At 35.4% G+C, this 12,739-nt stretch overlaps 1 protein-coding gene across 1 annotated transcript in view; it reads left to right on the forward strand.

Moving 5' to 3' along the window:
- Positions 1 to 12,739, forward strand: part of zgc:85777 — a 36,710-nt gene that overhangs the window by 11,712 nt on the left and 12,259 nt on the right. The window contains exon 3 of the mRNA NM_212935.1: positions 11,503 to 11,632. Coding sequence (NP_998100.1) covers positions 11,503 to 11,632 — 130 coding nt within the window. The remainder of the gene's footprint in view (positions 1 to 11,502; positions 11,633 to 12,739) is intronic.

Consider the following 12,739-nt stretch of genomic DNA (forward strand, 5'->3'; position numbering starts at 1 on the left):
AAATGTGCAGTTCAAGCACAAACAGCAACATTTTGACTAATTCTGTACTGACAGAATTGCAGTTGTAAGTATTGAGAGAAGCAGAGGAAAAGCTCAGTTGAGTTGTTATGCGAGCGCAGATGGATTCATGAGAAAGAGACAACATGGCTGCAAGAAGCAATTACAAAAACAGTGGAAAACACCATGTAACACGAACTAGATTTCCACCAATATTAATATATCAATGCACAACATGATTCAAAGGGCTTCTGTTGACTCTCACTGCATGAAAAGTGGAGTAGGAGAACTAAACAAATAGTGTGTTTGCAAAAAAACATGCATTGGAAATAAATCTGTGGACACTCATATAGCTTTCTTGTATGCATTTGTTGCACTGTGTTGCACTGGTATATTCTTGCAATGACCAAAAATACTTTGAAGAAGTCATATGAGTTTTTCTTTTATGCCAAAATATCACTAGAATATTAAGTAAAGATCTAGTTATATGATTTTTTTAATCATGCTGTAAATTGTGTACTGTACATATATCAAAACTCATCTTTTGATTAGTAATGTGCATTGCTAAACACGTCATTTGAACAAATTTAACGGGGACTTTCCTCAATTTTTCTGAACCTTCCGATTCCAGATGTTCAAATAGTTTTATGCCACCCAAATATTGACAAATTAAACAAACCATACATCAATGGAATGCTTGTTTATTCAGCTTTCATATCTTTTATCTATATAATATATTAAATCTAATATAACATATAAACAAGGTGTTAATATTAAACTACATATATACAGTTGAAGTCAGAATTATTAGCCCCCTTCACATTTTTTTCTTCTTTTTAAAAATATTTTCCAAATGATGTTGAACAGATTCAGGAAATGTTCACAGTATGTCTGATAATATTTTTTTCTTCTGGAAAAAGTCTTATTTGTTTTATTTCAGCTACAATAAAAGCAGTTTTTAATTTTTTAAACACCATTTTAGGGACAAAATTATTAGCCCCTTTAAGCTATATTTTTTCTCGATAGTCTACAGAACAAACCATCATTATATAACTCGCCTATTTACCCTAACCTGCCTAGTTAACCTAATTAACCTAGTTAAGCCTTTAAATGTCACTTTAAGATGTATAGAAGTGTCTTGAAACATATCTAGTCAAATATTATTTACTGTTATCATGGTAAAGAGAAAATAAATCCATTATTAGAGATAAGTTATTAAAACTTTAATGTTTAGAAATCTGTTGAAAAAATCTTCTCTCTGTTAAACAGAAATTGGGGAAAAAATAAACAAGCGGTCTAATAATTCAGGGGGGCTAATAATTCTGATTTCAACTGTATATATTAGGTGGCCTTAATTACTATGTACTTAAGAGCACTTACTGTGATTGGTGCACTTGTGGTGGGATGTGTGTATGGTTTTCGACATGGTGGATGGTATGGGTAGTTTTAAGGGTGGCTTAAGGTGTAAGGGATGGTCAACAGTGTAATTGCAAGTGCAAATAAAGAAATTAATTACAGATGTAATTATATACAGCAATTTAATTAATCACAAGTACAATGTAAACGCAGGTATTTACACAATAAGTACATTGTAACAAATGATTAATTTCAGTGTAAGTACATATTAGTTAAGCCCACCTAATTTAAATAAAAAACAAGTTAAAATTAAAATAAAAAAAACCTTAAGACTGATTTTGTGGTCCAATTATGTAACATCAAGACTTCCAAATCCAAATGTAAGATCCAAACAGTAGCTTGTTTAATGTATAAATGACATGCAGATAACTCCCTGATCATGTTGTGATTCATCTATTATAGTAAAAGTTTTAGTAATTAACTTCAAAGTATTATTGCTCGATGGCTGAAGGCTCTGGGGGAATCTTAAAGCGGGCTTTATAAATGTGTGGGTCAGAGGAGAGCAGCACTTGCATTAAGAACTGCTGACACTTGTGCATTAGGATTTACAGCATCTTCTTAGAGAGAAGATTAGTACTCGGAGCGTAGCCTCACCTCATTTGATATAAGCAGCACAGATACACCAGCAAATCTCTAAACAATAACGCTGAATCTGTTCAGGTGAATTGTGACTCAACTGCTGAAGGCTTTTTCTATTTTTCATCGCTCCTCCACTCGCTCGCTCTCGAGATTTGGGAGGTTTTTGCAAAGCTATTTTTATATTCAGAATCCGACATCATTAGTGACTACAAATTTCCCATTTCACATTTAGAGAAAGCGGCACATTTTTAAGGTGAAGGGTAGTACTGTATATAGTTTTTTTAAGGATATGAAGATGTAGGGTGAATATTTCTTAGGTTTATTTTGGAAGTTGATTTCTGTACAGACATATCTATTATTATTCTCGCTGCAGAAAAGGTTTTTCTGTTTTTTGAATTTTCCATGGTTACTGCACATGAAAATATTGATGTAGATTAATAAACAAGTAGGGCTCGTTTTCCAACTTGTATTATTCCACACATTAAAAGCTCTTAGAAAATTTAGATATATTTTCATTCAAACGTGACAATGCAAAGGAATTTAAGGTTTATTCATTTATTTGTTTAATTGTTTTTATTTTTTGCCAATGATACAATTTTTTTCTCATTAAATAAATATATATATTTTGAGAAAAATGGTGACCTCATGCACATATGTTTTTTATCACTTTCTGTTCTTTGCTGACTGCAATGCAGAATGAAAACTTTTTCAAACTTCTTCAGATCACTTGGTTTTCACTTTAAACTTGTTAAACATGTTTAAAACGGCATATAATATTTGTTTAAAACAGACATAGTGATGATTTCCATGGTTTAAAGCAGTTTTTACTTTCTGTTCTTTGATACTTTTGGCCTGAAAAAGCTGTTTTAGGGCTTGAAAAGTTGTTTCCCGCTACGCAGTATGACTTCTTTTTCAAAGTTCATCAGATACTTAGTTTTTACTTTAAATGTAAACATGTTTAAAACTGCATAAAATCTTTTTTAAAACAGAAGGACTGCTTATTTTCATGGTTTAAAGCAGTTATCACTTTGTTTTTTGCTATTTTTGGCCTGGAAAAAAAAGCTGTTTTAGGGCCTGAAAAGCTGTTTCCTGCACCACAGAATAAAAACTTTTTGAACTTCTTCAGATCACTTGGTTTTCACTGTAAACTTACACAACTTTAAAACTGTGTTTAACTTTTTTAAAACAGAAAGAATGATGATTTTCATGGCTCGAAGCAGCAAATACTTTCTGTTCTTTGCTACTTTTGGCCCGTTTAAAAAGCTGTTTTAGGGCCTGAAAAGCTGTTTCCTCCAATGCAGAATGACAACCTTTTCAAACTAATTCTGTTCACTTGGTTTTCACTTTAAACTTGTTAAACATGTTTAAAACTGCATATAATCTTTGTTTAAAACAGAAAGATTGATGAATTTCATGGTTTAAAGCAGTTTTTACTTTCTGTTCTTTGCTACTTTTGGCCTGAAAAAGCTGTTTCAGGGCTTGAAAAGTTGTTTCCCGCTACGCAAAATGACTTCTTTTTCAAAGTTCATCAGATACTTAGTTTTCACTTTAAACGTAAATATGTTTAAAACTGCATACAATCTTTTTTTTAAAACAGAAGGACTGCTTATTTTCATGGTTTAAAGCAGTTATCACTTTGTTTTTTGCTATTTTTGTCCTGAAAAAAAGCTGCTTTAGGGCCTGAAAAGCTGTTTCCCGCAAAGCAGAATGACAATTTTTTTTGAACTTCTTCAGATCACTTAGTTTTCACTTTAAACTTGTTAAACATGATTAAAACTGCATATAATATATATTAAAAACAGAAATAGGGATGATTTTCCTGATTTAAAGCAGTTATCACTTTCTATTATTTGCTGAAAAAGCTGTTTTAGGGCCTGGAAAGTTGTTTCCCACAACCTTGAATGACTTATTTTTCAAGTTTCATCAGATCACATAGTTTTCAGTTTAAACTTGACATCCAAAATAAGATTAAGAATTGCTGTTGTTTTCCTTCCAAAGGCAATTGCTGTTTATGAATCACCAGAACACTGTTGAATGGATTGTACCAAAATCAGACTGATATTGTGAGTCTGAAACCTTCTGCTTTTGAACATTCAAAACCTTATAGTTGCTGAGAACCCAGATTTCATCAAATCTAGCCCCAGTCTCTCTCTGATATCATCATAAGCCTTCAACGCTGATATGTGCATACACACCACACAATGTTAGGTTTGCATGATTGAATGTATTTTGAGTCCTCACTTGAAAGTTTTGCTTGTTCCCATAACAACGTCTCTCTCATCGAATCTCAGCTTTCACAACGTGGCTGAAACAAATCCATCTTGCAGAACACTGGCGTAAATCCAGATCGTCTGTTTTTCCAACCCTGGCAACCTCTGATAAGGCACTTACACGCCATTCTTATCCGAAACGTCCAGTCTTCTGACATTTACTCTAGTCTCAAAATATGTGGGGGTGCACGGCCTCTAGTGTCTTTTGAAACACTGCTCATTTCGCATCTATGCTGTGATTAAATGTACTGCGCAAGGTTACGACATTAAACAGAAGAATCCCAGTAAACAGAAGTGCTGACGGTCTTCAGCTTTAATCCTGTGTTATAATATGACATTAAACTCCCTTTCTTTTTTGCTCCAACTTAATGTCCTAGTATTTCATGCTATTAAAACTCACATAAGCCTATTAGATTGCTTTGCGATGTGGAAATATGTAGAGTTTATGTAAGTAGACTTGATTCTTGAAGACTTGCACAATAAGAGCAAAAATTGACACAATATCTTTCTCTGTTGTGACAGTCTGATTATTTGACTCCTAAATTCTTGATGTGGGCAAGTATGATGTCAGACTATGCAATGCTTCCTGATTAATCATGGTTGACATCTTTAAATGAACCAGTGACTGACTTAAAGGTCTACGTAGCAATTTTTTAAGAAACGCTGAAACGTATGATCTTATTCTGCATTCCTAATCCAATACCCAAACCCAACTACTGCCTAACTAACTATTAATAAGCAGCTAATTAGTATTTTATTGAGCTGAAAGTCATAGTTAAACCCACAATTGTTAAGCAGCCTGCAGATTTTTGTTTAGCAAATCATTGAATTTGTTTATCTACTATGATTAATGTGTGTAAATAAATGTGCATTCAGTTTTTATTTCCATTTCCATAGTATTATTAAATAATATGCAAATGTTAAATATGATTTTTAATTATTGAATTATTTTCAATCATTGGCTGACTTCTTTAATGCCATTCATCATGTCATTATGAAAGCGGAACCAGCAACTGACTTAAAGGTCTACTATGAAACAACTTTTTTTTTTTTTTTTTAAACACCAGTCGAACCACATTTTCAAATTTCATTGTCAATCTTAGCCAATCATAAGGGTTTGTTTTACATCAATTTCAAATTTTCTACAGTTTTGGAACGACCTCCTCCTGAATCCTTAAAAAATGCTTTTGACCCCAGTGTTTAACCCAGTGATGGGCAAACTCGGTCCTGGAGGGCCGGTGTCCTACACAGTTTAGCTCCATCTCTTATCAAACACACCTGCTTATAGGTTTCTAGTGATCTTGAAGACACTGATTAGCTTGTTCAGGTGTGTTTGACTAGTGTTGGAACAAAACTCTGCAGGGACACCGGCCCTCGAGGATCAAGTTTGCCCATCCCTGGTTTAACCAATATCCAAAAACTTATGCCGAGTTCAGACTGCATGATTTTAAAAGTAGTCGTGTCACAGATGTTTTCACACTGCATGACTATCTGGGCTTGCGTTTCGTCGCTGCTTTGTTTACACTGCAAGATGGTTCGGCGACATGGACATTCACATTGCATGACTTAACTATAGGGAGAATCGCCGACAACTTCGTCCAAACTACGTCTCACAGCCAAAAACATGTAGTATATCTTTTGTTATTAACTACATAATGAGAAAGAAGCCTTTAATGGGGTAGAACATGTACATGTTTGCTCACCTGGGCTTAAAGGGAATTAGCCATTTCTCCTCAACTTAAGTTGATAATAAACTAATTTCTTTCTGTATGAAACGTCAAACAGACACAGTAGCTCCTGAGTCCTGTCAAACCTCCACTAGTTTTTCCTCCATTTCGTGGGTCCAAATAAACCGAAAAAGAGCGCTTTTAACTTCTCCCCCAGCCTCCCGCTGGCCTGCAGCAGGTAAACACGCACACACACACAAGTGAAAGCTGCTCTCTCATTGGCTGTAGGCGATGGCTGATGTTATTTTCAGTCAAAACTCAATTCACACGGCATAATTTGAATCGCCGACAGCTCCAGATATTTAGCACGCCAAATATCTCACAGGCATCGGCGACTCATCGGCGATTCTCTCAGATCGCGTCTTTGATCGTTCATACTGTGTGATTATCACTCACGTGCACGAGCAGCGATTTACCTGTGATTTCAGGCATTTGTCGGCGATTTCTCAAAACCTGTCGGCAAGCCAAAATCGGGGCTAAAATCACGCAGTCTGAACTAGGCATTACAGTCACTTACAGCCAATCAACACTAAGGGGCATGTCTAGTAATATGATTTTAACACTGAGGAGCCACAAATGCATATGAAGGCCACATTTAAAGGAGCTATCTAATTGGGCCTGTTCACAAATGGTCACTTAATGCATAGCTATCTGTTTGGTGTAAACGTTTTATTATCTGCTTGTTATGTGGTGACGTATCAAATACTGTTCCCGGGTCCAAGCCACTACACGTTTGAATTGAGAAATTATTCTTTTAGGACCACTTTATAGTCATTTCACATTAAAGTAAATTCTATGCAAAATCATGATGTACACATGACTCTCTGGACTCTGCATCTCAGACACCAATATTTGAACAATTTCTAAAAAAAAAAAAAACAATCACTTTCTGGCCATCGAATATTAGGCATGGCTGTATATATTGCGATCACTGTGACAAAAGTGTTACAGTGCTTTGTAAACGTTTGTTATTACCAGTTTATTATCACGTGACATCACACTTAAGAAGCGGATTATATTTGTCCACATATATGCTTAACAGATATAAATCTGATCTTCAAATCCTGCACAATAAGCAAATTAACTAGGTTACATTGACTAAAGCATCAGATACACCTTGTTTTATTTAACTATTATACATTTTTTTTACAGAAATGTAAGCTACATATATATTCCGCATACAAATGATTTCATATGTAGGACACAGGTGGCTTTGTACTTCAATAGTTTTTTTAGTAAAACATCATCACAATGCAGAGTCAACATGTATAGGTTAAAATGATACACTGTCGCTTCACAGCATAAAAGTCGCTGGTTCGAGTCCCGACTTGGCTAGTTGGCATTTCTGTGCATGGTTTGCATGTTCTTCCCATGTTGGCATTGGTTTCCTTCGGGTGCTCCAGTTTCCCCCACACACAGACTTCTGTATAGGTGAATTGGGTCAACTAAATTGATTAATGTAAGTGTGTGTGTGTGTGTGTGTGTGTGAATGAGAAAGTATGGGTGTTTCCCAGTACTAGGTTGCAGCTGAAAGGTCATCTGCTGCATAAAATATATGCCAGAATTGTTGGCGGTTCATTCTGCTGTGGCGACCCCTTATAAATAAGGGACTAAGCCGAAAGAAAATGATGAATGATGTCTTGCTTGTGTATTCATTCATTCATTTTAATTTATTTGTGTACAATCAACTTTACCAAAAACAAAACACTGTGCCATTGTAAACGAATAAAGCGCTATATTTTTCTAGTAGTTTTCCCTCCATTCACATAGCTCTGTGATCTGATATTCATTTGATATTAATTTTACATTCTAATCATATTACTTAACTGTTAATGGTCGGTCAGACATAAAATAATAAATGAAACAAACACCCTAAACTGCGATCTGTGGCATTGTCATTGCGTAAATGATTGATTCTCGCATCCCAACCACCATTGTCCTTAATTCATTACCATAACAATCTACGTCAAATGGTTTGTGCTAAAACTGGTTTGATATCATATTGACCTTATTCTGCGATTGTTTTTTGTGATTGTTGACACCTGTCTTATTTAGTTCGGTTCATTTTCCTTTTTGGTGCGGTTCATTTGGGCAAGTGTGAAAGTACAGTAGCAATCGCACTTGAGTGCACACCAAAAGCGGACCAAAAAAGCAGACCAAGACCTGCTTGAATAGTTGGTCTCAGTACGCTTTCAAATAAACCATGGAGCGGTTAGTTTGTGGTGAGAACATGATCTGAACTAAAACAGACCCAACCACAAAAAGTAGTAGCCCGATGCGCTATCCCATCTTATGGGATGTGGAGGAAAAATAACTGACAGCGCTTTACCAACCAATTTTAAACAGATAGAGAGAGGGAAAAACATGACCTGATGGGTCATTGGTAATATTTCCGGAAGATGACCAAGTCGCAGAAATTATTCACGCCTCCTCCTGAAGTTACTTGCAATGCGACTTCACTGTTTGCAATGCATTAAAGCATTGTATTCCAGCCGGAGCCACGCTTTATTCTCGAAATGTATATATGCCTAAAGTGATGTACACAAACTATTTAGTATACTATAACCAGGGATACAATCAGCCAGCGCAGTCGTTCCTCCAAAGTAAAAAGGCGACATTTTGTGTTTGTTTACCTGCGAGAGTTCCATTGGCCTTTTCCCACACGTTAATTCTAACCAATCGAAAAGCAGTTAAAGAAATACGTTCAATAACATCTGACTATACATAAAAAGTAGAATAACTTCAGAAGAAAATGTCAGTCAATCAGCATAACAACCTGTTTTTACCATCTTAAAGTCAGACGTGAAAGAGACCGGAAGTTGAGCCAAAAAGATTCCAGTGGCTCGTAGGTGAAGAATAAGGTCAATAGCCTGCGTTAAGCTTGCTTGTGTATAACAAAGTATATCAACAAAGCATCCATTCTGATGCGATGAAAGCGAACAAATCATCTGTTTGGATAGTGAATTGTTGGACTACACTTGTTCCTGTGCAGCTGTATCTGTTTCCTCTGCTCTCTGGCTCTCTTTTCCCCTTATTTTATTTCCACAGCGAATATTGAGCACAAGCATTGACAGACTACAGCGGCCTGTACAGTACTGTGGAAAATGAGCCCACAACAGCCATTAATGGACCTGCTTTTCAACATTATTGTTGCCTTTATTGCTTGCACAGGATAAAATAATTTCCTTAATGTCGTAATATTTGTTTCCTGAAGGAAAACGCTAAATGAAACAGAACATGAAATGACATGAATAAATGCAGCACAAGGAAAGTAACGTGGGGAAACTGTTATGATTTCATTGCGTCACATGCAATATCTTATATGCCGTTTGCTTTGCGCAAGCCGTTGTAGTACGCTATGATGATGACTAAATGAAGCGCAGGGGTGTGAAAAGGGCACGGCAAGTTTTAAGATTGCTGCATGGCAAAAATATGTTGGCAAATCTTGTTATGCAAGGAAGTTCAGCTTAGTGTCGTCCAAGAACAAGGAGAGCTGATAGAAATTACTTCTGAATTTATTTGAAGCACTCGAGTTCTTACATGCTTACATGTTCTTACATCTTACATGCAAAAGACTTTTGGCGTAAGACCAAAACATCAGGTGATCTGACCTTAAAAGTGCAGCTATTTTGCATTTTGCATCAGTGGCTTATTATGTATGTAAATTTGTATGTTTGGCTGACAACCTTTTTTCTAAGGTGGCTCATGTCAAAGACAAAAGGAAAACCGTTTTTTTTTGGTAAAGTTTTAGTTTAAGTACCAATTCCTGCTATTACTACTAGCTTACTACCTGCCTATTAATAAGATATTGGCTGTTTATTAGTAGTCAAAATATGATCATATTCTACATCCTTAATCCTACACAATATCTAAACCCAACTACTACCTCACTAAAGGCTGATTTATACTTCTGCGTTAAGTGATTGGCGTGACCCACGGCACCTGCCTTGCGCGTAGTTGTGCATTTATTCTTCTGTGTGCTGTTTGTGTTGCTCTGCACTTTCGATACACTAACTGGCAGTAGGTGTTTATGTTCCTCTGTGTCGAGTTTCTTCATGGGTATTTTGTTTTTTCTGAATGCTTTAAGTAGCTAAAACTCAGGCTGCATCGGAAACTGCATACTTCCATACTATATAGTACGCTAAAATCAGTATGTGAGCTGAGTGGTATGTCCTAATTCGAAAACAAGTATGCGAGAAGTACCCAGATGACTTACTACTTCCGGCGAGATTCTGAAGTGTGCATCCCATGCACGCTGCGCTAACCCATGCCGCCTCGCAAGAGAATTCATGAATGGGAGAGAAGCGACGCAACTGACACAGGTAGGTCACGTGACCATGACAAAATGGTGGATGTAGTACATCTGAATACCATTCATACTTTTCACATTCATACTCTATAGAACCTACTTTATTTAACATCCGAGTGGTACGTTTAAATTCAAATGCAGTACCTATTGAGTAGTAGGGGGTTTTAGACGCAGTCTCACTCATTCAGAGGCGGGAACCGGCGGACGTGCAACAACTTTAATCATAAGGTAAACACAAGAAAAGTCTCCATCTGGAGCTCCTTTATGGGACTCGACACTTGTAAACTATCTTACCATCGGGCTCGTGGCTCTCAGCACCGCCGACGCTTGTCAGCACTACCTAGCCGACCTATCATATGTGTTGTTGCGACATGTAGTTACATTTTTTGAGAAGTGCGCATCCGGGTCTGCGTCAGCCACAGCGTGGGTTATGCGACCGCGCAAAGGCTGTACGTGTGTTGCAGAAGTATAAATCAGCCTTAACTATTAATATATAGCAGCTAATTAGTATTTCATTGAGATAAAAGTCATAGTAAGACTCACATGGAATCTGCACATGCAAAAATCCACAGATTTTTTAGCAAATCATCTTTTTTTTATTTGTTTGTTAAACTTTTACAGAACAGAGCTTTACAGAAAAAAAGAAACAAATTATTATTTTCAACCCTTCCCCCTTAAACAAAATGAAACTACAATAACACAAAAAATATATCATCAAATCTTTTTTTTAACTTAAGTAAAAGTGTGTAATGTATATATATATTTTTTTCATTCAATTTTAATATTTATTTCAGTAATATTAACTAATATGCAAATGTTTATATGATTTATTTACAATAAAGTTTGTAGTTTTTAGTTGGTATATTGTTTGAGAGACTTTGTTTAGCAAAAATGAGGGGATCTAATTGGATTTGCATTGTAAACCTAGAATAAAAGTTGACAAGTTATTGTTTCATGTTTTAGTTACTATACTCACAAAATGTACTTTTCTTTAAACATAATTTTGTGCAGAAAAGGCAAATCTGGAAAAACAAATCTGGATTTTGTCGGGCCCTCGTCATAGTTAATGGTTTGTTAACAGCGAGAATTGTACCTTAAAGTAAAGTGGACCCAACATTCACTAGGGTACAAGCAGATCTTATATAAACATTCAAATGACAAGTTGGGTCTGAGATTGTGCTTTGATTGTTTTGATTGGCTGTAGAGTATGGAGGTCTGGGGCTGGACTTCAGCTATAGTTTGGCTGTTGCTGAAGAACTGGGGAACATCAACTGTGGAGGGATTCCCATGGCCATCGGCGTCCAGAGCGACATGGCTACACCTGCACTGGCCAGGTAATGTCACTTTCTAGAGGAATTTATTTGTTTGTATCTTTAAATGTACACTTCACCCAAAAATTTGCTTCACTTGTTCAAAACTTATTTGAGTTTGTTTTTTCTTCTGTTGAACACAAGGGAAGATATACCAAATATTGGGGGGAAGAACAGCCACTGACTTCCATAGTATTTTTTGTTCCAATGGACGTCATTTAGGGACGTGATTGTAAATTCCAGATTTCCCTGTTCTCTTATGTATGTAAAATACACTGTGTATAAAAACAATGATTGTGTGTAGTCATATAATATGTGTTTGTCAGGGAGCAGCAACTACCAATACTAATATACTGATAATGCTAATAATACTAATAATGAATTCTGCACACTGCACAAGCTATGGCATTATCATTGAGCGGCGTTGTTTGAAACGGTCCAGAGCCAGATAAAATTGGTTTTTATTGTAGTTATTTAACATCACTATGAGGCAGTTTAGCAAGTATAAACCTGTTTGATTTAAAATTCTTCAGGTAACTAGTAAACTACTTAACATTTGAATTGATAAAACAAAATCATTTTAATTGTGTGGCTAAGTATAAAATGTTTATATCAAGTCCATAGTTTTTACATAGTTAAAAAAAAAGTTTGTATTTTTTTAGTGCGTAAAAATCTATTGAATTAGAGCTACTCTAGCTTTAACATTACGTAAGGTGATTTAGATTAGTTTGATTGTATTTTTACTTTGACTTTGTTATAAATATACGGCTGTATTATTATTATTTTGTATTATTTACCCATAGAATTTCTTTAGCTGATCCTAAAAAAAGCCTTTATAAAGTCTTAAATTTACCCCATAAGACCTGCAGAAACCTTGTTTTTTCCGACATTTTTCAGAATATATTGTTTTGTGTTCGACAGAAGAAATAAATTCATAAAAGATCAGAACCAATTAAGTGTGAGTAAATTATGAGAATTTTTTTTTATTTTGGACTGAACAATCACTTTAGTTCAGTTTTGTTCCTTTATAATTGTATTAGTTTGACTAAAATAATGTAAATATAATTTAACATTTTAAAATACTTTTTTTTTCACAAAAACTATTATTTTAAATACATTTTCCACTCAAAT

This window comes from Danio rerio, chromosome 19, assembly GCF_049306965.1.
Source record: "Danio rerio strain Tuebingen ecotype United States chromosome 19, GRCz12tu, whole genome shotgun sequence".
Taxonomy (NCBI): Eukaryota; Metazoa; Chordata; class Actinopteri; order Cypriniformes; family Danionidae; genus Danio; species Danio rerio.